Genomic DNA, 26,287 nt, shown 5'->3' on the forward strand with positions numbered 1-26,287 from the left:
ATATAAAAAGGGAGATTGGCACTTGTGGAAAATGATACTTATGGTGTCGTACAAACACCCCCCCCCCCCACACACACAGCATTTCATTCAATTTTGGCGTCAAACAGAACTTCCCCAAAACATGATTTTTTTTTTGCATAAACACTGAGAAAATGCTGTTACATTACAGTTTTGTGTTGCAATGTTTTATTGATGACCAGTATGCTTTAAAAACACAAATTAAAATTAAACAACAGTTGCCAAGCCCACTGCAAACACGCACACAAATTCTCCACCCTTCATGTTTTAAAAGAATGATATACTTTTTCTGTGAAAGTGAAACCTTTCATTGCTTCCAGATTGAATGCTTGTAAGCTTTGGAAGCCTCTGGCCTTTGTGGAAGTTTAGTGTAAAATTCCCTCAAGATATTAAAGCAGGGAGAGTAAGACTTAAGAGAATATATTTGGCTCCATCGTTTCAAAAACACAACAAAGATTCCTGTGGAGGATTGGGGGAAATCGTCCTAGGGGGATGTCTTTCCCACTCAGAATTGTTGGGAACTGTTCACCCACTGTGGACTGACTTACTTGAATAGGCAGTGCTCTCCGCTGGGGTGCGTCCCACTTGATTGAATAGGACCGAGCTCTAGTCAATGTAGAGAAGTGTTTCGCTTATTTACAATTATTTGTCTAGTTATGCTGTGATCAAAAGAGATCAAAAACAGACAAGCTTTCTATCAGATCTGCATCTACTGGAACAGAGTGTTGGTCTTAGAAATGGCATGTTGAGGTTGCAAATCAGCATGTGATGCTTTATGGGTGTGTTATGGGTCTCAGTCTAGTTTCCATCTCAGATGTTTTAAGTGCAATAAGGAACACAAAAAGCTTATTAATATGATTAAAGGTAAGACATTTAAATGCAGTAAAATCCAGCTTACAGCTGTAAAAACTTAATGTTTATATACAAATTTGAAGCCATTAAAGCCTGGGTTAAATCAAATGCAAACAAAAAATAACCTTAAATTTTCTCCTAAGGTACAATAATACTTTACAACAAGTTAGATTTATAAAGATGCTTAGTTTAAAACTGCAAATACATCAGTTCATTTGCATAGAAAAGTAACACATGACTCCAAAATTAATAATATAATACATTGTGTAACATTTTTTACTTCAGTAGTATTAGAAGTGTAGGGGACAATTTTTAATTGAGGGTTAACTTAAATGTAAAATACTGTCAGCCTTGTCACGGTCTCTAACAGTGATTTGCAATGGCGAACATGGGATGAGGTGAGTGAATCCAGATGGGGGTGTTTCATTTAATTAATTTAGTTTTACTCGTCTTTGCAGGTGAATGGGCACTTGTAGTAATTCGGGGGGATTAACATAATAGTGTCTAAGAGCGGCATCTCTGTGACCTCGAGCTGCAGGCACATTGCATTCCCTTCACAATCTCTGGGTTGCCCCCAAAGATGTTTGCCGGTTCACCTGAGCTAAATCTTTTCCTGCACTATGAGTGTACTGCTTCTGAACTCTGGATCTCCACAATATTTGGACATGTCCATTTTGCTTACTGCTTATTCAGGTATGACCCTCGGCAGGATTCCAGTCCATCACAGGGAATCCCAACTGCACTCATGTACTGTAGGCAATCGAGAGATGCCAGTGTGCTGGGCTGCATGGCTTTGGCTGTTGGAGGATTCCCGCAGGACACCCAGGACGGGGGGGGGGGGGAGGATGCGGACTCCCCAGCTTCGAGGTGTGATGTGACAGTGCTGGCCTGTGAGGTAGTGAGTTTTTCTGGTTGGGATCCATGCAGATGTCAGATAGATGGACTAGTTGTTGCTACATTCCTGTAACGTTTCCATGTGATTAACCAAATGCTAGTTGGGAGGATTAAGATAAACTATATAGATGACAACTAAAAATAAGCAATTATGCTGGATTCAGTGTTGCCTTTTGCTGACTCCTATTTCTGGCCCAAAAAGCAGCCCAGTATGACCATGTTCTGCAGCCACTCTGAGGCTCTCGCACCAACAGTCCCTGTCCACAGAGAACCTGGCCTTAATTAAAATGCCGCTTGTCAGTGGGGGAGCGACACAGAGCCCCACGGCGCTGAAAGGGGAGCCCCGTGTGGGATATGTTTGTTTTACATCGGCCCCCCAGCACAACTGCCTGCACTGTCCTTCCTGAAGCATGGGGGCTGCGTGGTCCTCCCTAGCCCTCCGCCCCCCTCCCCGACACAAATACAGCCATTAACGCAGCAGCAGAAATCTTAAGGGTGCCAGTAACATCCAGACTGGGCTGTTCACATCTAATGATTTGCTGCGGTGCTGAGATGCATGAGGCTGAACTCCCAGCGCAGAAGTAGCTCCTATGTTGCTGTGTTTGCTCTTATTCTGGCATAAGGTCATGTTCTTTACGTGGGACAGTTACGCCTATTTATCAATATGCTATGCTGTTGAAGTTAATGGACCCATAATAGGCTTTGCATTGTGCCTCATCCCTCCTGGGTTGCGCCATGGCTATGAGGTGTTTGCATGCTGCACCTGTATTTTGTGGGTTTACTCCCAAAATTCCCATGCCTCACTGTCTGTAAATATCCTGGTGTGTGCCTGTGTGCATGTCCTGCCATGGAGTGGTATCTAACACTGGGCGTTGCCCATCCTTGTGCCCTATGCTGGCTGGGATAGGCTCCAGGCCCCTCCCATTGGCCTTTTACAGGATCAGTGATTGGAAGATAATATATAGTGCAAGGAAGCCATTTATGGGCAAATGATGAAGTGGGAGAAAATAGGAGAAGCTCCCCATATTATTTCTCCAGTCTTAGCAAGGTAATGTTGTATATTCAGAACCTTCATCTATGGAACATCAGGAGCTGGAGGTTTTGTCTGAGATTCTAATCTACGGAAGCCACTTGATTTAGTACAAATGTGAGAAGTGATCAGAAAACAAAGATATGTTCCAGGAATGAAATTAAAACTTTTTTGGTCATAACTGCTGTTCACTTTTATTTTACTGTGATAATGGAAAAGGGATTTCCAAATATTTTGTATTTCCAAAGAAGTTATTTTTCTAAAATTTGGCGCTATAAAATGTGGTTGAAAACTTGAACCTTAAACTTGTAGACCTTGGTGTTCTGTACTATGGTCTCTGTCCAGCTGTGATGGGATCTATATCAGCCCTTAGTCTCACATCCCGAATGAAACATGATGACTGTGTTGGCATATATCTGACTTAAATCTGATGCGTTTGAGCTGTTCCTGATGTGTATCTAGACCTTCCTTAGGAAGATTTATCAGGTCCATAGTGACGACATGGATAGAGCTTGAGAGAAGATCCGCTGTGAGTGGCTGTGTCAGTCATGCCACTTAGTGGAGCATCTAAGTCACCTGTCATTTGGCTCAGCGTGATGTGACTGACAGTGCAGATTAATTACTACAAGCTCACTGGGTGTTTGTTTCCATCGGATGTAGTGATGTGTGGGTCGATGGTCACCTCCCTGCATGCTGGCCTGCCAGTAAAGAGACCAGGTGATGGGGTCTGTGTCAGAAATGAACGGCAGTTTTTGGGGAAATATTTCTGTAAATATGTGTACTGACCAATAACAAAGTCTTTAGAAACCTCTAGAACAGTTTTGGCATCCAGCATACTTTAACATGAAATTTGTGTTTGTAATTAATCTACCTCATTCATTGAGTTTTCTCAATGTTTCTTTTTTTCATTGTAAACATCATCCAACCCAGACAGTGGTTGTACTTGATGCCGCAAACATCCATGACCTTCTTGAGTTGGGAGCGATGGCTGGTCCTACTCACCTCTCGACTGGCTTTCGGTTGGCGTACCTTTGTCGTGAATCGGTAGCTGTCTCTGATTGGCCAGGCCAGCCAACTCTGTGAATCCCCTCATCACCTGCCTCTCGGATCTCCCAAGGGAGGCTCCGGAAATAGTGAGAGGCCTCAAGGATTCCGGAGTGACGATTCTAATTACTAAGGTTGTTGTTTTTAGTTTAGATTTGTAGTTTTCTTTGGGTTACAGTTCAAACGGCGGTTAATGCTTGGCAAGCTGAGTGTTTACTTTTGTCTCATGTTGGCTGGACCACTGATTGGCCTCCCAGGGGCTTATGGGTCTCATGTGGCCCAGGAGATGGCTGCGCTGTGCTCCTTGGCCTTCATCCGCAGCGTCGCGATGCTGGACGTCTTGCGGTCAGGGTCCATGTTGAGGTCGTAGCCATTGATGCCGGAACCCATTCCTGGTCCGGAGAACAGGCCGCCCATGTGCGTCTGTCCCACGGGGCCCCCAGGGCTGGGTGCCCCCAGGTAGTCGGAGACGCCGCTGGCTGCGTGGGGGTGGGGCGTCATGCAGGAGGTGACCGTGTCGCAGGGAACCACGCAGCCTGGCACCGGGGATGCTGTGCTGCTGCTCCCGATCCATGAAGGGTTCTGGATCTGGAAGAGCCAGGCGGACATCAGGTCTGATCTCTGACTGATCCTGTGACTGGCAGAGTGATGCCAACACTGGGGCCATGGGCCATCACTGGCCAACGTGACCCTAGTGTGGTTCTCACCCGTATGTGTGTCTGTATGTCTCACAGACAGGGAAGATGGGTGGAAGGTGAAAACAGTTTCCCCAGGGAGATGGACAAGCTATTTCTGTTCTATATTATTCATTATATCATTGCTGCTGCATCCCAAACTGTGTCACACCCTTGCTGAACTATTTAAAGACTGTGCATATAGTATAATCAGATTATATAAGAGCACATTCAAATAAACCAGGGAAAAATAAGTGCTGAATTACAAGAATGCGAAAATGTGCTTACAGCACAGTACAAGGAGGCTTACTGCAAACCACACTGACCTTGTAAAAAAATGCTTCCTCTCTCCAGATCTAAACTGGTGCCTAAATGGTTTCCATTTGTGGCCATTGTGCTTCTGAGTGCAGGCGCTGAAGTTGCCCCTTTATATCTCTTATTTTTCCTCAATATTTTTAGCGTCAAACAGCCTACTTGATAGAATTTTTAAAAAGTCATATAGCACTCAGTGCACAGCATGTAAAATGACGTAATACGGTTGCTGGTCCATCCACACCGTGTGTGGTTAATGGCAGGGAGGGGTGCTGAGTGCTGTGGCGTGGGATGGGGGGGGTGGGAGTTTGAGGCAGGCCTGAGTATCTGTAGGAGGGATGGGAGGGAGATGAAAGCCTGCTCGGGGAGATCCCCCAGATGTGCGTAGTGCAGCATTCCACAGCTGTGCCGCCCCCCCCCCCCAACCGAAGATCTCCCCGCACCCTCCGACCCCACAGAAGATTCATAATAAATGGGGGGGGGGGGTTTCTGGGCCCCCACCAGGAGGCACGCACAACTCCCCCCCAACTATGGCACCATTGCGTCTCAGATCTGGAGGTAAGCCAGCGGACCCGGATCCAGTAAGAATTCCCCGTGCTGGTCCAGACTCCTGTCTGCACTGTCAGTGCTCTGCACACTGCACTGGGCCGCTAATCCCAGGCCATGGAGACTCTCCACTCATCTTTTTCTTTTTGGTCTTGCTTAGCCCATCTGGCTCTGCCTAATAATATATTTATAGGAGCACCTGAGTGAGTTCTCCACAGTCCATAAAGTGTCTCTGATCTAAGAGCAGCTGAAGGCTTGTAAACCTCAGCAGCAGAGCAGGGACCATGGATTTCAAATGCACCCCCGAGAATTTAACTAGTACTTCCCACTTTTGTTTTTAATGTTGCGTGCCGCCTCATTGGTCGGCTCTGTTGGTCCCCCTATCAGCAGCCCCGCTCCCCCACCCCTCCCGTGGACGTACCTGTGCATAGTTCTCAGGCCGTGTGAGCAGCGGCAGCTCGTAGGCGGTGGAGAAGTGCGTGCGGACCTGCTGCATCTGTCCGAAGCGCTCCCTCTTCCTCCACTTGGCTCGCCGGTTTTGGAACCACACCTGCAGGGAGGGAGGAGGGCATGGGGGTGAGAGGGGGGGTTAGAACTGACCCGTGGAGGTCTGATGGTGAGGCATGCCAGCGATTCACACTAGCAGGAGAATAAGCCATGGATTTATGATTCCGTGGGAATCTATGAACTTATATGTACTTTGTATACGTTTTACTCGTTTACATTTTGTCATATCTGGGGGAGTGCCTTTTTTCCCCCCAAAAAAATGCTCGGTTAAAGCACTTCATCTGGTATCTGCTGAACTGACACGGTGAAAAGGCCCCCAGGCAGACCTGCTGGGGTATTCAGATCCCTCCGAGGGAATATGATTTAGGGACAGATCCACTCACACTTTCATGCGTGTCTGGCGTGCATGCGAGTGTGTGCATGCATGTGTGCATGAGTGAGTGGTAGAGGGGGTTTCTTAAAAACACTCCTGCTAAGAAGGGGGGGGGGGGGGGACTGGTGACCTTTGAAGGCCGAGGAGCTGACAGAGTCTGTAAAGGCCCCCTCTTTGACAGCCCCTGCTATCAGAGGGATCAAACGCGGCAGGGTGCTTGAAAAAATGTTCTGGAGGCCTGCGACCCCCCCCCCCCCACCCCATCGCCATCACGCCGAGCCGCCAGCCATGTGCAGAGCAGCGCTCCCTCCCACCTACTCCGCATGGACAATGGGGAGATGTAATAAAATTGAGAGAGCCAGGCTGATGCAGGCTCCCTAATCCAGACAGAGCCTCCCTGTCAGTAACACATCACCATGGGCCGGCCTGCCGGCCTCGCTGTGCTCCAGCTAAGCCGAAGCTCTTATTTACCTGTTATTTAAAGAATACTGCTATGTGGCCACTGCAGAACCGCGCCAGCTTTCACTTCAGTGTGAATGCGTGCAAAGTTTTGCAAAAGTTTCTTTTATTATTCCATTGTATGTATTTTTTTTTCTTTGATTGTTTTGCCCACATGCTGTATGTTTGCAAAAGCTAAATGTCCGTCTTCTTTTGCTGGAGCTGGTGCCAACAGAACATTCATCTTAATCCACCATCAGCTTTTAGGCGCTGGCTTTGCCATCACGCTGCTCCATGTGTTGCTTCCCATTTGACACCATATTCATTATAGCTGTAGTATCCTTAGTGTACAGTGTTCTGTTCTGCGACATGGTGCCATAAACACATATAGCAGGAGTATCATCTGTACATGCGATCCAGAAACAGAACCAGCATTCACTGGGGCTGTTATCTTACTTGAGTGGTTCCTGTTTCCATAGTAAAAAGGAAGATAATTGTCTCTGCCTTCTGTTCTGTTTATGTTTTGATTGTTTTATTTCTGTCCCCTGAGGCTTGAAGTGTCATCTTCAAAAAGCAGATCCTCCTTGGCTATCTCGGGTCATCATGAAGTCGACCTTGACTCTGAGAAAGGGCGTTGGGTCAGTCAGCTCGCAGATTTTATATGCATTGATTCTTTTTTGCATTTTTAGCGACATATTTAAGGAGGGAGTGAATTAACAAAACCAAAAGTGACTGTTCAGGCCGGGAAGGAGCAGGAGAGCCGGGAGGGAGCAGGAGAGCCGGGAAGGAGCAGGAGAGCCGGGAGGGAGCAGGAGAGCCGGGAGGGAGCAGCAGAGCCGGGAGGGAGCAGCAGAGCTGGGAGGGAGTTCTCTGCCTCAGACATGCCTCACGCCTTTCCTCACGCCGGCAAAAACCCAATCGCAGGTCCTCACAGAGCTTTTTACCCACAGGGCCTTTTCTGAAGGGTTCTCAAGGTCCACATGATTAAAGCACTGGATAATTGCCTTTGATATGTGAGTTTAAGATGGTTGTTCTGAGATGTTTATCGCAAATATTCTTACATGTAAAGGCAAAGAGGGATGTAAATGAAAGCAGGCTTGGATTTGGGCCAGCAGTCTGTCACCCTGTCACTCACAAATTTGTGTTTCTTTGCAATGGTAACTTGATACTAGCTTCTGGCGTTTTGGTAGTCATTCTGAGTATCAGTGTTTCCCCTCTGCTTAATGAGTTTAATGCATTTGTTGTTTGAATAGGTTTTGCTATGACTATTAAGCAAAATAAAAAAAAATTGATTACTGCTTTAAAATTTTATTGCCTATAAAAATGCATCATTGTGGAGATTTATTTTGATTTTGCAGTAGCGTAAACTGTCATAATATTTTTGATGAGCTTGATGTAATTGATATAACGGTGCACTACATATTTTTTCTTGGCTTGGTGAATGAAGTGTCTTATCTTTCTCTTCTCCATTAGCACTCCAACTCTCCCTCTCTCTCCCTCTCTCCCTCTTGCGCTGTCTCCCTCTCTCTATCTCTGACTCTTTACATCTGAGGGGAGAACTTAGGAAAATGATGGGATGGAAGATTGTCCAAACCAGAGGTTTGTTTTCCTTTCATGTTTAATTTCCTGAGGCCTTGGTCTCTGGCGTCCAGTGGAATAACACGTGGTCCAACAGAGGCTGCCATGATCTCCTGGCCCCGGCTCTCTCCAGCCCCCTAGCCTGTCTAGCACATGTTTGCATGATTGTTATCTTCTCTTATTCTGATTTGTCTTTGGGGGAAATAAAAATAATGGTTTGGCCAATCAGAGGAAAAATGACCATGGAAATTATGTAATCAGACTCTTTGTGATCCCTCACCTTGTAGATAATGATAAGGGTGTGTTTCACCCACCCTCTGCTGGGACGGTAGCTCCTCACAGGAAAACATGACTGCACTACACACGTGTCGGTGATCCCTTAATTGGTCAGGATGTTGACAGCTTGAGCAGCTCACGGGCTTATTAAACAGCTTTATTTATGTTCTCGTATCGCGCAGGAACGCGAGGGCACATTAAATCCAGCCATGTGGAGGGAGCTGGGTAGTGGTTTGCCTTTGAAGTCAAGCTGTTTCAGTGCAATCCTCTCCACCTGAGGGCAGTGATCTGCCATAGGTGCTAATCGGGGCTGCATTCTGGTGCCTGGCCTGGTCTGGCCCGGTCTGCCCTGTGGTTGGGGTGCCACTCAATAAGCAGGCAATGCCCTTCATCTGCAGGCTTGCTGACCTTGAAGTGCCTCATATTCTTGAACTTGGAAGTGTAATAATTTTTCTAGAAGAAATATAACATAATTAACTGAAATCAATGCATTATACATGTCATTTTTCTCCCAAAAAGGAACTCTCGATGAGCACTGTACAGATGAATAATGTATTATTTTTTTTAGAAGGGTACATTTTGTGATTGAGACATTCTTTCTTCAGAGCTTTAAATGACCACAAACAGATACACAAGGAATGCATTCCTTTCAAAACACTGGACAAACAATATATTTTACGATCTCTTTCTTTTGACTTCAGGAGATTCTCAAGCACTATTGCTACTATTGTTACTAAAGAGTGCTGTACTGTCAAAGTATAATTTAAATAAAGTTCAATTAAATAGATGGCTCTGCTTGCATTGAGGATTTATGTTCACTGTTTTTCTAACGGACTCTGGCACATAGATCCCCAGTTTGTGTCTGTGCTGCTTCTCGGCGCGGATTGTATTCCCAAACCCGGTCATGACGTCGCTCTGTTTTCTAACTCGGCACAGTAAGGTAGTTTGTAAGCCGACAGGAAGTTTTGAAATACCCGTAACCTCAGACCGTTCAGCTGTGTCTGAAACATACACAAACCAAAGCACTGCTCTCTCTCTACTCCTGAAATGTGTAGAGACTGAGCAGTAGTTTGACATTTGTAACAAACAATTTAAGACCCTTGGACTATATTTTAACTTTGTGATTTGTCAGTTTAAGCAAAGCCGTGTGAACCACTTCGAAGAACATTAGCAGCTGAAAGAAATATGAATGATTAATATCCAATTTGTTTTCAGTTTTTTCAAGTAGAATATTGTTTTGTCATTGTCATTTATAACTACTCTGCATGAAGCTACATATCACATTAACAGACTGGAATTTAATGTATATAATGTGTTTTGTGATCTTAGGATTTGCTGTCTGTAAGGATTTGCAGCTGCAGGAAAAGTCTTAGACCATGAACATTTACCTCAGTGGAGGATTTGACACCTGCACACTGGGGAGGCACACATTTTCCCCCATTCAGGGCAATAAAAAACAAACAGTACAGATCGAGGGGTTCTTGAGGGGTGGGGGGGGGCTGTCCATCAGAGCTGGAATGCTGCAGTCACCATGGGACAGAAGATCCTCAGATCAGGCTTTGGATGGTGGATGTTGCCACAGTTCCTGCTTGAGTTTGTAGAGCTTCCTGTCTAACATCCTAAAGTTCTATTGGTAACACTTTACTTGATGCCACACAAATAATATAGTATTCTACTTATGTATTAATTAACCACAAACTAAGTCATAGTTACATATTGATCTCATGTTAATTCATCATTAATGAATTATAAGGTATGTTTTTTCTCAAGCAGTAAATATATTTACTATTTCTAATTCTGTAACCCTTTGTAAACCACTGAAGGAACTAATAAGGAACTATTGAAGGATCAAGTAATGAATAATACAAGTGAAATACTGATCTCATGTTAGTTTACCAATAATAAATCGACATCTTTTATCTCAAGTAGCTACTGTATTTGTTCATAATTCGTACTTCAGTAATAACTGAGTTATTACTAAGTATTTGTGTCCCGTCAAGTAAAGTGTTACCAGTTTATTAATAGTCTAACAGAGCACTTATGGTGTCCTTATGGAGTGTCATTAAAACCATTGCACAGTGTGGATGTGCAAACTGTGAAAATACCAGCACACTGCGGTTCAGTGTGGATGTGTTGAGACAGGGATGGAGATAGAGATGTGCCATGCAAACTGTGGTTCAATGTGGATGTGGATGGAGATAGGGATGTGCCATGCAAACTGTGGTTCAATGTGGATGTGGATGGAGATAGGGATGTGCCATGCAAACTGTGGTTCAATGTGGATGCGGATGGAGATAGGGATGTGCCATGCAAACTGTGGTTCAATGTGGATGCGGATGGAGATAGGGATGTGCCATGCAAACTGTGGTTCAATGTGGATGTGGATGGAGATAGGGATGTGCCATGCAAACTGTGGTTCAATGTGGATGTGGATGGAGATAGGGATGTGCCATGATGCCTGCACCTACCTGCACGCGTGCCTCAGTCAGGTCCGTGCGAAGTGCCAGCTGTTCACGTGCATACACGTCCGGGTAGTGCGTCTTCTGGAACACCTTCTCCAGCTCCTCCAGCTGGTAGCTGGTGAATGTAGTTCGGTTGCGTCTCTTCTTGCCCTTGTTGCTCTCGCCCTCAGTCTTCTCCAGTGGCCCTGTCAGCTCGGGGCCCGGCCTCTCTTGGGAGCCTTTCACCCCAGGATCCTTGACACTAAGGTAGCCTCCCTCCATCGCCGTTGGGTCGATGTTTGGGGAAAGGTCTGAATCTATCAGACCAGTCCTCTCTTTGGCTGTGGGGAGAAGGGGAGGTGCAGGGGAGAAGACATCTATCAACAGAGAGTTTCATACGTGTAACCCCCCCCCAAGCCACAAAGCCTGAATGACCCTTCACCATGACAGAGTTTGAGTTACTGTATGTTAAAATGTTACTTCAGTTTCAGCACTGAGGACTTTTTTATTCGATAATGAAAGAGCAGTTCTTTCCCATTTAAGGTTCAGTTGCATTTTGCTAAGAGGATGTAATCCCTTCCATTTATTGACAAACAATGATATATTGTTCACAAAACTAATGTTAATGTAAATACTGCATGAGTGTCCTTTACATAATAAGATGTTTGCTGCAGCTTGGATATCCAGGCATAATTAAGTGAGTGCCATTAAGAATTTTCCAGGACTTATTTCCCCGGTCAAGCTGTTAACATGCAAGTGAATGTGAAACCCTGTGCTGTGAAGTACTCTGCAGAAACACGAGCGGCGAGTCAGCAACACACTACTGCTCTGTTCTGTATATTCCGACAGGGATGGTTGCTCTTTGGGAAGGCAGCTATCAATAACAGCGCATCACCTTCACCGTACACTGCACAGCTGCCTGAAACTGTTACACTTTAAGGTGACATGGGAATACCACCCACATGTAGATCCAGGTAGGAAACATGGATGGTCATCACTCCAGCTGTCCACCAGGGGACGTCCTACTGAGGAATTTAACTGCTGGAGCACAGAATCCACTGTGGAACCTACCTGGGATTTCTTATCTCAGACGTTGCCAGTTTCTAAAAAGTTTAGAAATGACAGGACAGCAGTGAAGGGGCATCCCAGTCAGTGAATTGATTTGGGAGTGTAGTCAGAATGGTGAGGAAAGGTGAGTTTTTTCTTTCTGAACGTGGAAGCCCTTGAATAGATTTGCCAGGAGGCCTGTATCTTGGTGAAGCACTGGGGCTCGCTTGGTGATTTTCAGTTTTCCATTTGTTGTTTTTCTTTTTTTTGCAGAGCTGAGCCCTAAGTCCTGATGGGAACGTACCAGCGTTGAGGGTCTAATGACTCACACATTGCCAGCTGTCTCGAACTGACACATCCTGTTAGGTGAAACGGAATATGCATGTGTACCAAAACACGAACATTTCAAAACGATTCCTCCGAGATTGCTCGTGCCAGTCGCTCCTAGCAGAAAAGGCTCTTGGGCTGTTTGAAATACATGATCAAAGTCTCCTGTTTATGGCCGTGGTCCTTGATTACTTTTGGCAGAGAGAGCAGGGGGACCATTGCTTACTCGTCTGAGTGATTGGACGTGGCTGTAAGTCTCTCTGGTGGACCGGCAAGACAGCAGAAGGCTACCTCTGGGGGACTCAGCACAAATTGTCTCTGTCAGAGTGGTAACGCGGTGGGGAAGCCCGTGGGCCAACGCAATGCTGTACAAAACACTCCGTCCTTTGTTTACTGGAAATGTGTCAGCAGGGAGAAGAGTTTTGTGGTTCCAATTTAAGTCTGTTGATCTTTCGACCAACTTTATCTTTCGGCTTCTTGAAGAGCAAGTTGTCGCATGGGGAAACCGTTTTAATCTGTCAGTGTCGGGAACACGCTCACACTAAGGAGTGTGCCTGTGAGCTCAGGCTCGTCTCTCGTGGGGACGCCTCTTTTTTTTATACTCCCCATTCAAACCCGCCTCTTCCTTTCCTCCACGGAGAGTGCTGAGCTCACAGTAACTTGTCCCCTCCCTCCCCCCCCCGCCAAACAGCCTTCTTTAGCAAATGCATCAGGCCATTCTCTGTAGGGTTCTGCCCAAGTCAGCCTTGCACTGGTTTGATATCTCAATTAATACAACCATTTAATTATATTCCGCCTGATATATTGTGATCTGTTATCTCCATAAAGAGCTCTGCTCCTTCTCCCAATGCCATGCATGTTTCTCATTTAGCTGGATCTGCTCTACAGTGATGTTTTCAACTATTTCACATTTAGCTTGAGAGCCAAGATCCCACAGCCATCAGTTGCAGTTGCTCTGTTCGCGATGAAGGGGCATTTCAGCCTTTCATTGTTCCCCTCTGTACCGAGGAGCCTGTCAGTGGGCAGTCCCGGTCGTCCCAGGCTGCTGGGATCCTGCCTTAGCCTTTTATACCTGGGTAGTGAGTCAGCATAAGACACCTGTTAACAGGGGCATAGGTTTCATATTAACATTGAGGATGGCCGGTATCTCAGGTTCAGAGGTGCGACATCATGTCGATTCTTTATTTTTCATAAAACTATTGCTGTTGCAGTTACAATATATAAAGTGAAATGTATCTTTCCATTTTATTGTTATTCTTCTTCACTAATATGGTAGTTTAAGTGTGTTAAGTCCCGCATTATGCATGCTGAATTTGCGGGAATTATTAAAATTATGCACAATTTGCAAGATTCTCCCAGAAATGTCAGGCCATTTATTGTGGAGAGATGACCTCAGCTTTGGGTCCACAATGACACCCCTGTCACTCTCCTGCACCCTCACAAACACATCCTAACTCTCTCACAAACACATCCTAACTTTCTGAAAAGAAACACAACACACGTAAAATAGCGATCTTGTCCTACAGACCCATATATAAATATAGGAGATTTACTGAATCTCTTCTTGGTTAAAAAAAATAAGTTATAAAAAGACATTCTGCCAGTGCTATTTATGAAGTTCATGAGTCTGAGATTCAGGTAATTGAGTGACTTTATGGCATTTTCCAAATAAATGCCAGATCTGGCCCCTTTTTTGACGGGCTTCTTACTCATTCTTATACCCTAACAGCAAACAAAGTGGGGTGAGAATTGTGACTGACACAAACGCTACGTAGCGGTACGTTATCAGCGTTGCCATCTGTGCTATGCTGTTAACTACCAGCCTGGCTGCAGTTTGTACAATCAAATAAGATAATCTTTCTGAAACTTAATCGACATTAGATGATTACATTCCACCATTTCACATGGCCTTTTTTGATTAACTGTTTATGACAGAGTCTTCAATGAGTTAAGTTTACATGTAAAGCCGTACCGTGCTTTTGCGCTCCCCGCTCACTATGCGGTTTCCTTACTCGTGGGTCTGGAAGTGAGCTTCTGCCTGCCAGAGCGGGAGTTGAGAACAAACCATTTTAAAGGAGGGTAGGGGTTCTACAAATAAAAATTGTAAGAAAATAAACTTTAAAATATGTAATGAGAAATTGTATGTGTTTTTGTAAACCAGGCATTATATGTGGTATTTTTGAGGGGGGTGATACCCCCCATTTCAACAAATCTACGCCTATGTCTGGTGTTATATCAGTCAGTCAATTAAATTGGTAAAAAAATTTGAGAAAAAATAACTTTTTTTTTCAAAGTTTCAAATAGCACGTATTTCCCGTAAGTGTTCCACCAATGTGATAAGTGTAAAGTAAAGATAAAATTTTGTACCTTTGTCATTTGGGCTGTACCCTCAAGGGTCTGCAAACTGTACCCTTAGCTGTAGGTAATTGTACCTTTTAAGGTACAGAAATGAACTCTGGAACATTTCTGTACAGTACCATTGATGGGACATTAATGCAGATTGTACCTTAGCAGTGTTATTGAGAGTCCTTTTCTGTTCCTTAAAAGGTATAATTACAAGGGTACAGCCCCAGTGACAAGCAAAGGTACAAAGTTTTACCCTTTTTTCTGGGTACTGCATAGCTGGAGTAGGACACGGTGGGTGACAGTGGAAGAGAAGGTCAAATGGGAGAACTAATTGACAGTTTAACCCTAGTGCATTTACACCTTCTTGTAAAGCCCGAAACGGGCTGTAAACTGGTTTTAATGTATTATCCTCTGGGAATCACTGTGAAAGGTCAGTGATTATATATTACTGCCTAAATGCAAATGACGCTTTCTGTAGAGTATGGAAATAACCATGCAGAGGCCCAAGTGACATTTTCCAAGATTTGATAGTTTTTTAAGTTTACAATTTTAATAAAAAAACATCTGAACAAGAATTCAGTGTGCTGCTATTCATCCGTATCAAGAAACATCCAGGTAGGATTTTAGGACCCATAACTTCTCCTATAGCATATAATCGGTCTATTTAAAGTAATAAACTATATATTCATATATTTAGTTTATAGAACAGTAATGCAAAGATTTCTACTTCAGTCAAACACATGGAGTTAAGCTAATTAGCGCCTATAAATTGCCCGTAGACTGTGTGCATGCCCTACGAAGGACTGGCATCCCATCACGGTGTACCACAGTCTTGTGCCCTCTGCTGCCTGGGATAGACTCCATGTGACCCCGACCAGGATATGTCGAGTTTTACCGGCATCGCAGGCCTACATTTAGCTGCTTTTGGGGCTCTGAAGGAAAACATCAAAGTCTAATTTAAGTAGCTCTAAAGTACCAGGGCGTCCCCTCCGCGTTTTTATGGAAAGCGATAGGTGAGGTCAGGAAAAGGATAGTAAAAGGAACGCTTAAAATCAGGCACCGTGAAGAGCCAGCAAAAGGGTTAATGAGCAAACCTTTCAAAGGGAGAAAAGGAAGCACACAGAGAACCTATTAAAAAGACATAAATCGAAAATTGTTTACAAAGTTCTTGTGGGTTAAGACTTTTTATTAGAAGAGAGCAGCAGAAGAAAATTGAAAAGCGTGCTTTCTTCGCTAAGTGCTAATTTGAAGATGCGCTTTCCTCTATTCTGCTCTTACGAGATTGTTCAGATCTCAGCGCTTCACGGGCATTCCCGACAGCCTGGTGCTCCGTTACAAGCGCTATTTTGGATTTGACCCGCAGACACAAACTGACATCGTGGGAGTGTAACGTGTAACCTGATTGACAGCCCGAGTCATCGGCTTTTGTCCTCATTTCATTACTAGTGTAAACGCCGGCGGAGATCAGCATTACTAACAGTGTAGTGTGGAGGCATTACGAAGCTTCCTCTCAGAGATCCACCTACCGCTACTGGCGAAACCGGAGAAAATCGCCGGAACAGCAGCTTACTCTGTCTCTCTGTAGCACGCCCGGGGTAAATCTAAAATACCGCAGAAAGTGCAATAATGATAATAATAATTATTATTATTATTAGAACTGAGCCTGTTCTGGATTTTAGATAGATAGATAGATAGAAATGATTTGACTTTATGAATTATTATTATTAATAATACAATTATTATTAATAATAATTCATTAAGTCAAATAATTTCTATCTATCTATCTATCTATCTATCTATCTATCTATCTAAAATCCAGATCTGAAGCTCATAGATAAACAGACATCAACCTGGTACTGTTGTAATACAGTAATTTTCTTTTCAATAATCAGTGTTTTATACTCATCAGCTGTATGTTTCCAAATCCACAAAAGTACAAATAACTAGTGCTTATTGCTAATAAATACGCAAAGCATGTCAAAGAGGGGGTACCTCATAAAAACTACTTATCCCCTGACGGTGAACGAGTCTTCACGGAAGATGTTTCAAACTGTAGCTAAATTTACGGCGGCTTGTTTTATGCCCAATAACGGGTCCTGCCCTGCTGGTTTGCTGTAGCTTCCCCTAATGCATCCCCTCCGTGTGGCGGCCTGGTGCCAGAGACTGATTTCCCTGAAGCAGAGGAACTGCATGGATGGAGATACTTGCGTGTGCCGCGCAACCCGACCGTGGCCGCCCCACTGATCTGAGCGCAGCTTCTTCCCGCTGTTGCTCATATATTAGATTTATTTCACTTCATTCATCCTGTATTTATATTGGAAAAGCCTGCTGATGTTAAAATAACTTTCAAACTGCAATCAGACTTGGCACAACAATGCTAGAGTTTGCGCGAGTCTGTGTTAAATACCTATTGATTAGCTGAGGTTTCCCAGCAAGGAAGGCTGATAATCTTGGCGAGATTGCCTGAAAGAGGAAACGGGGGGAAATTAATGGGGGGGGGGGGGGAATTCCCCTAGGAGGGCTGCTGCCTGGAATCCTAAGAACGCCTTTCGGGTTTGGTCCTGTGTCAGACTGCAGCCGTGACACTTACATCACTGGGGGTTCTCTTCACGTTGTTGGCTTGGTTCTCACCCAGAGTGAGATAAATGACCAATATGGCAAACGTACAAAGCATGTGGGAGCCCTATATCATATGTACCATTACAGCTTGAGGGGGAAAAATCTGAAATGGAAAATCTGGTAGAAGGAACTTTCTACTGTTAATGTATAAGGCTTTTCAAAGGATGCATGTCATAATTTTGTCTTCATTTTTTCTGCTAATGAGGAAGATTGAGTGTTTTGATTTGGTGGAAGGAAACAGTGCAAAATTCATCACTTCCCAACACAGATTTAATTTGTATCAGTTGTTTGATCCCTTACACTTTGAGCATTTGGTATACATTTCTATCTGTATAAATTTGGAATAATTACTCTATATATAGGATGTACATGGGAAATATCCATCTATCCATTTTCTGAAACTGCTGAATCCCAACTGGGGTTGTTGGGGGGGGGGGGGGGGGTGGGGGGGGTGTGACTGAAACCTATCCCAGGAACAATGGGTGCAGGTGGGAATCAACCCTTGGCAGTCTTCAACACACCACAGGGTGCACACAACTACAGGGCTCACACTCACACACAACTACAGGGCTAATTTAGACTCACCACTCAACCTATCCTGCACACTTTGGGACCATGGGAGGAAACCAGAGCCCCTGGTGAAAACCCACACAAACACAGGGAGAGCGTGCGAACCCCACACAGAAAGGACCCGGGACCGAACCCAAGGACCTACTGGCTGTGAGGCAGCAGTGCTAACCACTGTGCCACCCTCATGGGAAATATAATTTTGCATAAACAGTGGAAGATCATTTGAAATCATTTATCACTTTATGAGTCAGTCAGTTTCCTTTTAATAATTGGTACTATTGTGTCTGCATAAACAGTTTAAGACTTACTATCCCAAAAACCATTTCTGACTGGTCTTCAACAACTTTCTAGGACTCTAGGCCTCATAATATCCTACTACATGTTAATGAAGACCCTTGTTCCTGGACCAGCAGGGGGGCCACATTTTGCTAGTGAGAACTGACCCCTGGATACTGAGCAGCTGTTGACAATTGGGACACTGAGACAAACAGCTTCTCATCTCAGATCAGGGGCTGGGAAAAGATTCACATCCCACATGGCCCTATGCACAGTCATATGCCCCTATGCGCAGTCACATGGGCCTATGCGCAGTCATATGCCCCTATGCGCAGTCACATGGACCTATGCGCAGTCATATTCCCCTATGCACAGTCACATGGACCTATGCGCAGTCATATGCCCCTATGCACAGTCACATGGGCCTATGCACAGTCATATGGCCCTATGCACAGTCATATGGCCTTACATGCAGTCGCATGGCCCTATGTACAGGTCTCCCCACTCTGCAGTCCATATATATTTCTAAAGACCCCCAACCAAACTTCACACACAGGATGTAGGTGTTAAATTACATTGGTTCCCCATACATTATAGTTTGTCTGTCTGAACCTATTCAGGGTCTCTGAAATTGTAGCCTTGTTTGTGTGTCCTTCGGAATTGCACTAGGTTGGTTTTGTGTCTTTGATTTAACTGGTGTTACAAATTAAGTTGTTCACTCCATATGACAATGGTATAGGAGAACTGCAGTAGATTATCAAGGCCTAATTTCTGGGATGATGTCCATGTTGATGCTCATTCATGCATGGACCTCTTCAGTCATCCATAACCAAGCCAACTGCATGTTGAGATGTAGCATGTTTGTAGAGGATGTTGATATCATTAGATCATGGAAACCAGTCACTTCTTGTCATAGTGCCCCCTGTGGTGTTAATGTATGAAAAATAACGACAAGCCGCTATTAATCAGTAACGTTCTCTGTGGTCCTGGTGCATTCCTGCAGTCTCTTTAACATTCATTCAATCAGAAGAGTTGCATCACTATCATCTAGTACAGGCTGCCTCTAGTCTGATGCCTACTTAGGGCTCCAGACAGTTTGCTTATAATAATAATAATAATAATAATAATTATTATTATTATTATTATTATTATTATAATTGATACTTTATTGATCCCCGTAACGCATACAGTGTCAGGTCTTTTCCAAGAAGGTAAAAACTTCCATTGTTACACTGGCATTTCTCTACTGTTCTATTCCGTTTCAAATGAGCATGCACTCATTCTCATTTAACACGCTTTTCTGAAAGTGCCTGTTCAATTTTTAGATCATCCTTTCCTTAAGAATCAAGTTAATAATGACTAACAGCTGCTGATACTTGGCGTTTCATGTTTACAACATGCGAATTGGCCTTTCTGGCCTTATGCTTTGATAAACAATTTTATGTAGTTCAATGGAAAGACGTGTTTTTTTACAAGAACGTTTTCCAAATTTTACATTTAGCAACCGGTTTTCTGGGAAGTGTTCTGAACTTTTCTTGGTTTATTTCCGTAACTCTTTGTTTTGCTTTGTGGAGTCAGAGCACTGATGCCAGATTCGTTTTCAGGTTAAGCAAAATACCACTTAAGGACTTCCAACACTCCTCACGAAAACTTGGTCAAAATGACTTACATGCATACAGGAAATAGCGTGTATTAATTATAATGAGTGCCAGCAGGTAGCTCACCTCAGCACCAATGCAATTCTTCATGTGAACACTGCAGCCAGCGCTCCTATAACTGCATGATCACTATAATAACTCGGGTTGTTACCATGTGGCAGAATGTTGTCTTAGGCTGCCCATGTCAAACCCCAAGCTCACGGACCTAAAGCTGTCATTCTTAATTGGTGGTTTTGTCAAACAGATGCCACATCTTACTGGCCTAAGAACAAAAAGATCATTTTGCTGCCAACAGCTGAAATATTTCCACAGCTCTGTTTACAATTTAAGATTATAATTCAAGTTCCCTTATATTAGTGCCCTGCCCACAGACAAATCTTTTAAGTTCCATAAAAACTTTATTTGATATTTATATGTTCAGCTACATTAAAGTTGTATTTCTAGCAGGTCCTCAAAATATTTTCAGTGCTCAGGACAGTTTGAAGCCAAATGGGTTCTGCTACTTCTCAGTGGGGTAAACATGCCATTTGTAACATTTTGTTTATTGTTAATAAGGGGGGTGGATGTATTTTGCTGAAAATGTGCACCTTTTCACTCCTTAAAACCAGCAAAAGACTAACTTTTTACGAAAACTTATCAGCATTTCCGCATTCCTAATAGCCTGCTGACTGTTTAATTAATTACCAGCTGAGCGTTACACTCTTGTCTTTCTGATTACGTTTTTCTTATATATTGGAGAAGCATTCTGTTATTTCATTTTACAGTTAATTGTTTCCTTCTCATGTTTAGAGTTTTAACTAAGTTCAAAAAATGTTCACGTGGACATTTTACGGCGAGAATGAAAGCCGGGACTCGTATTTTTCACGTTCTTTTATGGGACATAATTTGCCGTCGTACCCCGACTCCTCTGCCGCTGGCAGCTCTGGACTTTTGCAGCAGTTTTGCGGTTTTCCAATCAGCGCTGAAACTGCGACAATTGAAAGTGCCAGCGACACACCTCTCATTCTCATCCCAGGCAGGCTGCCTGTTGTTTATCCCTTTGTGTGTATGTCGCCGTCTGTGCAAGGGCATGGATTTGGCTATGGACAGAAGGGACATGTTCCTGCCGGAACCGGTCCAAGCCCATCTGACACCCTAAGTGAGCATCACCACCGGCGCCCCCCATCCAACACAAAGTGAGATCGGCAGGTAAGCTGCATCCCCTCGGAAGTTGGCTCCCTAGGCAGCCGCCTATGTCATGTTTAGCAATAACTGGCCCTGTTCACCACCAATATTGTGAGGGGACCATGTTTTTAGGCTGATTTGCTTCTTACCAATATTGAATACTGCAACACCCTTGCATACTTGAAATCAATATAAATTACACTAAAGATGAAAAGTTAACAAAGTTAAACAGTAACAAATCAAACATAATAGCACGTACACGTGGATTATGATGGCTATCATTCTTGTGGATGTCTTTTTAATCGTCAATAAATTATTTTTATGGTTATTTGATTAAACTGAACGTGCAATTCTCTGATATTCAATAAACTCCTAAGTGGACCGTATGTTGCATTGCAATTCCGTCTGTCTCTTTGGAGTTTGGTCTGTTGAATGGCATCGACAATATAGCCTACAATTTCGATTGGTTCAATAAATGTGGCAGTTTAATTATTTGCTAAAAAAAATTAAACTAAATTAAACTATAGGCCTACTGCTTAAAATTTATCATGATGGACTAATCTATTACATTTTTACATAAAACCATATAAAACAAAATTTCTCATAATCAGAGAATTACTTTTCTCAGTCAGCCACACGCTATTAGCAGTACAATAATCATAATCATTCATTATAAAGCGACCACCGAAAGACAATACAAAAATGTTTGATTTTTAGAAGAGTGCATAAAACCAGCATACAGTCAAAATTGGCAGAAATGAAACATATCCCATGTGAATTTCACGGAAAGTAATTTAATGTCTAATCAATATGTCGTAAACGGTTATATTTTTGTTTGGATGTGTATGTTACAATCGTTTGTAGTTGTCAGCTTATGTTACACGTTAAAATCAAATGTATCCCAGTGCTCTCAGGCAGCCTGCCGATTCTTCCGCTTACAAGTTTTGTGGGCCTATCTGTTACATTTTTGCGGTAGCCTATTTTGTAAAACCTCTCAGTAACAAAAATATATACCAACTAAAGACTCATCGCGATACTGTCAAAATTAAAATTGATAGAAAAAGCAAAAAAGTATTTCACGGTTCTGCAAAAAATAATTTAAATTTTCGTGTTTTCTACTTTATTAAGTCTTAAGTTTATAACGATGCCGGCAAAAATCAGCCAGTTAAACAAGGATAAATGGAGCGGCGAGTCTTTGACAAAGTAAAGCGTATTCACAGCCAGCTGCACAACAGGCCGCCATTAATTCAAATCTGCAGCTGATATTACGTCAAGCGTCAATAAATTATGATGCTATGGGTGCTTGGACGAAAGTATTTTTCTTTTATGTTAGTTTTATGTTATGTCACTTAAAGTTTGATGGAAATCTACGCTGACTAATTCAGGCTTTTTGTAGTCAATGTGTTCCAAACCTCCTTTATATAGGCTACAACCTATACTTTTTCAATAATCTCGCCGAGATCTGTATAACAACAACGACAACAAATACAAAGAAATTATCATTATTATTATTATTATTATTATTATTATTATTATTATTATTATAGTCAGCTGTTTATTTTTGTGCTATCTGCGGTTTTCATCTAGTTGTCTATATTTCTTTTTTGGAGGGGGGTGTCGAAATGTTTAGTTTACTGTAAGAGTAAATTAATCAACAGGTCTATATGACAACCGAGTATGGTGAAAAAGTCGTGGAGAAAATAAGTTTAAATTTAAACGACACAAATTGACTCAAGGCACTTTGTCGGATTTACAGTCAAAATATAGATTTATAATTCACGTTCTATCATAAAAACTCACTTTGATCTGTCATCCCGCGTGGCAACTTAGTCGCTCTTTAAATTTTCTGTCAAAAAAAGGTTTGCTATTAAATATAGCCCATGTAACCCAATGAATACCTTATGTGCAAATAACTTCTGTCAAAAGATTTTATAGTCATTCACATTACCTTATATTTTGAACAAATTGTGCTGTATTAGAATTGCATTGGACCTTTTAATACAAATTTATGAATACGTAATTTATAGTGGTAGAGCCTATTAATACAATATTAATACATTACAATAACATATTAATATCAACGTATTTATCCGCTTTCCAATAACCCATTCATCTCCCATCAATTTATCCTGCATGGGAAAAGTCGGAGGTGGTTTTACATAATAAAAATCCTAAAGTTTATCATCACAAAGTTGTAAATAGGTTCAGTCTTCTTCTGTCGTTTGTTCTTTTCCCCCAATTTAAAAAACACATGAGGTCAGAAAGCAAACATTTACAGAGAGGATTTATGGGAGCGTAGAAAAGTTATGCCCTGTGAGTTTAATGGAACGTATTTAGCCTTAAAATACCAACGACGAATGGAATCGTTATTATATGCTTCATTAAGGTACTGTACGTCAGGTACAGTAAGTAGCCTACATTTTAAGATAATTTGTGAAAAAATACATGACGGTCTACAATATGCCAATGATCCTCATCCATGCAGACGTTTTTAATCAATGAAGTCGCATAAGTCCATTGACAACAGAATAGCCATTGGTTTATTTGCATATGTGCATGTAAGATTTGTATAGGCCTGGTTGTATTTGCTCTACAACTGAGGCACCATTTCCTGTTCCTGTCAACGTGTGGCACCGTATCCCCCCCAAAAAAGTGTCTGTCCGTATCTGTGTGGTTGATGTATCTGTGATTATCTGATTTTGATGGTTGAGAACTGGAACTACTACTCCTACAACAGCAACTAGTACTACTACTCCTAGTACTACTACTAGTAGTAGTTATAGTAGTACAACAACAACAACAACATTCATAATAATAAATATTTTATTATTATTATTATTATTATTATTATTATTAAGCTTTCACATAGTAGTATGCACCGCGAACCTGTACTAAATAATTGTATTGGTTAAATTTCTTAGTTCACTTTTGCGGTTTAAAGGCTAAAATCATATAGTATCATTTTAGTTATTGTTTTTACTCATCATTGCTGAAGAGGATGAGGGTTTTCTGTTTTCCGCCTTAGTATGTTATGTACTGTCAATTTAATTCTAGCAGTCTAAAGCAGGCGGTGTTTGCACGTCTAAAAGTAAAGTAGGGCACTATATACATATATATTTAACGTATTGTTCTTTGTTTTATTGCTTTGCCGATGGTCTACGTCTATAAGGATATGTCTTTGTCATTGCAATATCCACAAGTATTAGTTAAATAGTCTAATCCAGCTCACTATTAAGGATTATAACATGTATTAAAGAAAATTTAATTCGTTCCTCTAAACGGAAGATTTAATGCTCCAAACGCTATACTAGTCTACTCTGTTATTGTGTTTACAAATGTGGTTATTTTAAAGACAGCTGCAAAATTTTTGCAGTTCCTGCCTAAACTAGTCAAAAAGTAGAATTTCTTGCGGGTCGCATACAGTATTTTCTCATTTAGTCTCTCGTTCGTTATGTTACTTTGTAGGAGTAACTACACAGGAGAATAGTTGCAGTGAAAAAAATAAATCGACGGAAAGGTGGTTATACTGTTTGAGTTTGTCGTTTATTTCAAATAACTCTGAATCTTGTCTGAAACACATTTTCTAAGTATATTAAGGATATACATTTTATAAGTATATTAACACAACAGATTAACACAAAACTACGCCTGTTAATGTCTTGATAACCCGCGCCATAGTTTTTAGGTGGCTCATTATTTATGAAGACAGAATACAGGATGACTGCGTTAGGATGAAGTCGTATCACGTATGCATTTTCAAAAAAGAACTGAAGATTTAAGTCTTTTTCAGACAGGCGTCACTAGCTCATTTACAAATCCAAATCACTTAAAATTGCAATCCTACCCTCGAAAACAACTAAAAAACAATAAAAATTAAATGATACAGCCTCTCAGTGAACTCACCATAGCAAGGGATGAGAGCTCCGCCGTGCCCGCTGTCTTGGTGAAGTTTGCTGTCTTCTGGAGGAGTTTTGCAAGAAGACCTTTGCATGAAAATGTGGTATTTGTGGAAGGTGCCTTCCTCAGATGTCGCATCCAATGACGGGCAATCCTGTTGGAAAGGGCTTCGCGACTTTTCCCCAAAAACCTGACCTTTGTTGGCCATGAAAGTGGGGCTGTATTTGGTATCACTTGCCTGGAATGTCCTAAAAGGGTTTCCTTGGTGATCCGTGCCTTGGGGTGCAGACGGGCTATAATACGAATCCATGGATGCCATATCACAGTATGAAACGCACGTCTCCGCGTTCATTCCTAAAAAAATGTTCTGGGGAAAAAAGGGATCCGATTTCTTTTTCTATCCGTTATTGATGGCGGAGCTAAGAGCTACTCTCACGCTGTCTCGGTCTTGCACGCACAGACTCGTACACACGTATACATGCTCTCTCACACACACTAGCGGTCGGGTGTAAATGATTCAGGTATTTTCCTGAATCTAAAAGCCGACCGAATCCTTGGGGTTTAGACCAGTAACAAAAAGTCTCCTTCTTTCAGAGGGCTGTACTCCTGCTATATGGTGAACAAAACCCTGTGACACAGACGCTGGTCCGGACCTCTGCTCAGTCATTATGTAGATGGGATGAATGGGTGAGGTCAGACCTCCGCTCCTAAGAAAAAAAATCTGTTTGGTTGTAGATGTAGAGGGATCCAATACATGATAATAGATGATAATACGTGATATGACTATGTAACTGATTTCAAGCAAGCAATTTAATGGTGGATTTGCCATGGTTAATCTAGTGAGGATGCAAGCCCCTACGTTTACAGTGAACAAAATACCAACAAATATATGAATTAATACGCCCGGGCCGTTCTTTCGAAATTCATGTTACTTTCACGAATCAAATTTGTATGCATTTTGTAGTGTGCAAGGAGTTTTGGTTTGTTTCATTTATAAGCGTTCAACGTGTCGGGATGGCACAAGATCATATTAAAATATGTGATTTTTATTGATTTGATATAATGTGTTGTCCAATTAAAACCTTATCCATACAACATGCTGAAGTGAAAGGACAGTGTTCCTTTCCTTATCGATTATTATTATCATCATCATTATCATCATCATCAAGAACAACAACAGCAACAATTATTATTATTATTATTATTATTATTATTATTGCACGTTGGTATGGAATAAAGTGCCGGTGTTAGCGTGACATTCCTATTCTATTAATACTTCTGCCATAACTTCCCACGCATTGGCACTAATCTCTACCTTTTATTATTTTTTTCAGTAATCTATTAGGTAATTAAAATGCTGAAGATTATCCGCACCGCCTATGTTGCAAGCGTCCGCAAAG

The 26,287-nt window shown here is 42.4% G+C and overlaps 1 protein-coding gene across 1 annotated transcript; it reads right to left on the reverse strand.

Moving 5' to 3' along the window:
- Positions 1–169: 169 nt before the first annotated feature.
- Positions 170–25,569, reverse strand: alx4a (ALX homeobox 4a). Its single transcript, XM_023805846.2, has 4 exons — positions 24,894–25,569; positions 11,011–11,324; positions 5,792–5,920; positions 170–4,426 (listed from the first exon to the last, which is right to left on the reverse strand). Exons 1-4 carry the CDS (start codon positions 25,237–25,239, stop codon positions 4,109–4,111), a joined length of 1,107 nt encoding a protein of 368 aa, XP_023661614.2. The 5' UTR covers positions 25,240–25,569; the 3' UTR covers positions 170–4,108.
- Between the last annotated feature and the right edge of the window lie 718 nt (positions 25,570–26,287).

The sequence above is a fragment of the Paramormyrops kingsleyae genome, chromosome 11, assembly GCF_048594095.1.
Source record: "Paramormyrops kingsleyae isolate MSU_618 chromosome 11, PKINGS_0.4, whole genome shotgun sequence".
Lineage (NCBI taxonomy): Eukaryota > Metazoa > Chordata > Actinopteri > Osteoglossiformes > Mormyridae > Paramormyrops > Paramormyrops kingsleyae.

Bases quoted from the DNA above. Each gene is read 5' to 3' on its own strand.
- alx4a (XM_023805846.2), bottom strand. From the start codon at position 25,239: ATGAACGCGGAGACGTGCGTTTCATACTGTGATATGGCATCCATGGAT. The intron at 5,921-11,010 runs GTAGGTGCAGGC...CCCTCCCTGCAG, and splicing joins TGACTGAGGCACGCGTGCAG to GTGTGGTTCCAAAACCGGCG. The intron at 4,427-5,791 runs GTACGTCCACGG...TGGCTCTTCCAG, and splicing joins GGCCTGAGAACTATGCACAG to ATCCAGAACCCTTCATGGAT.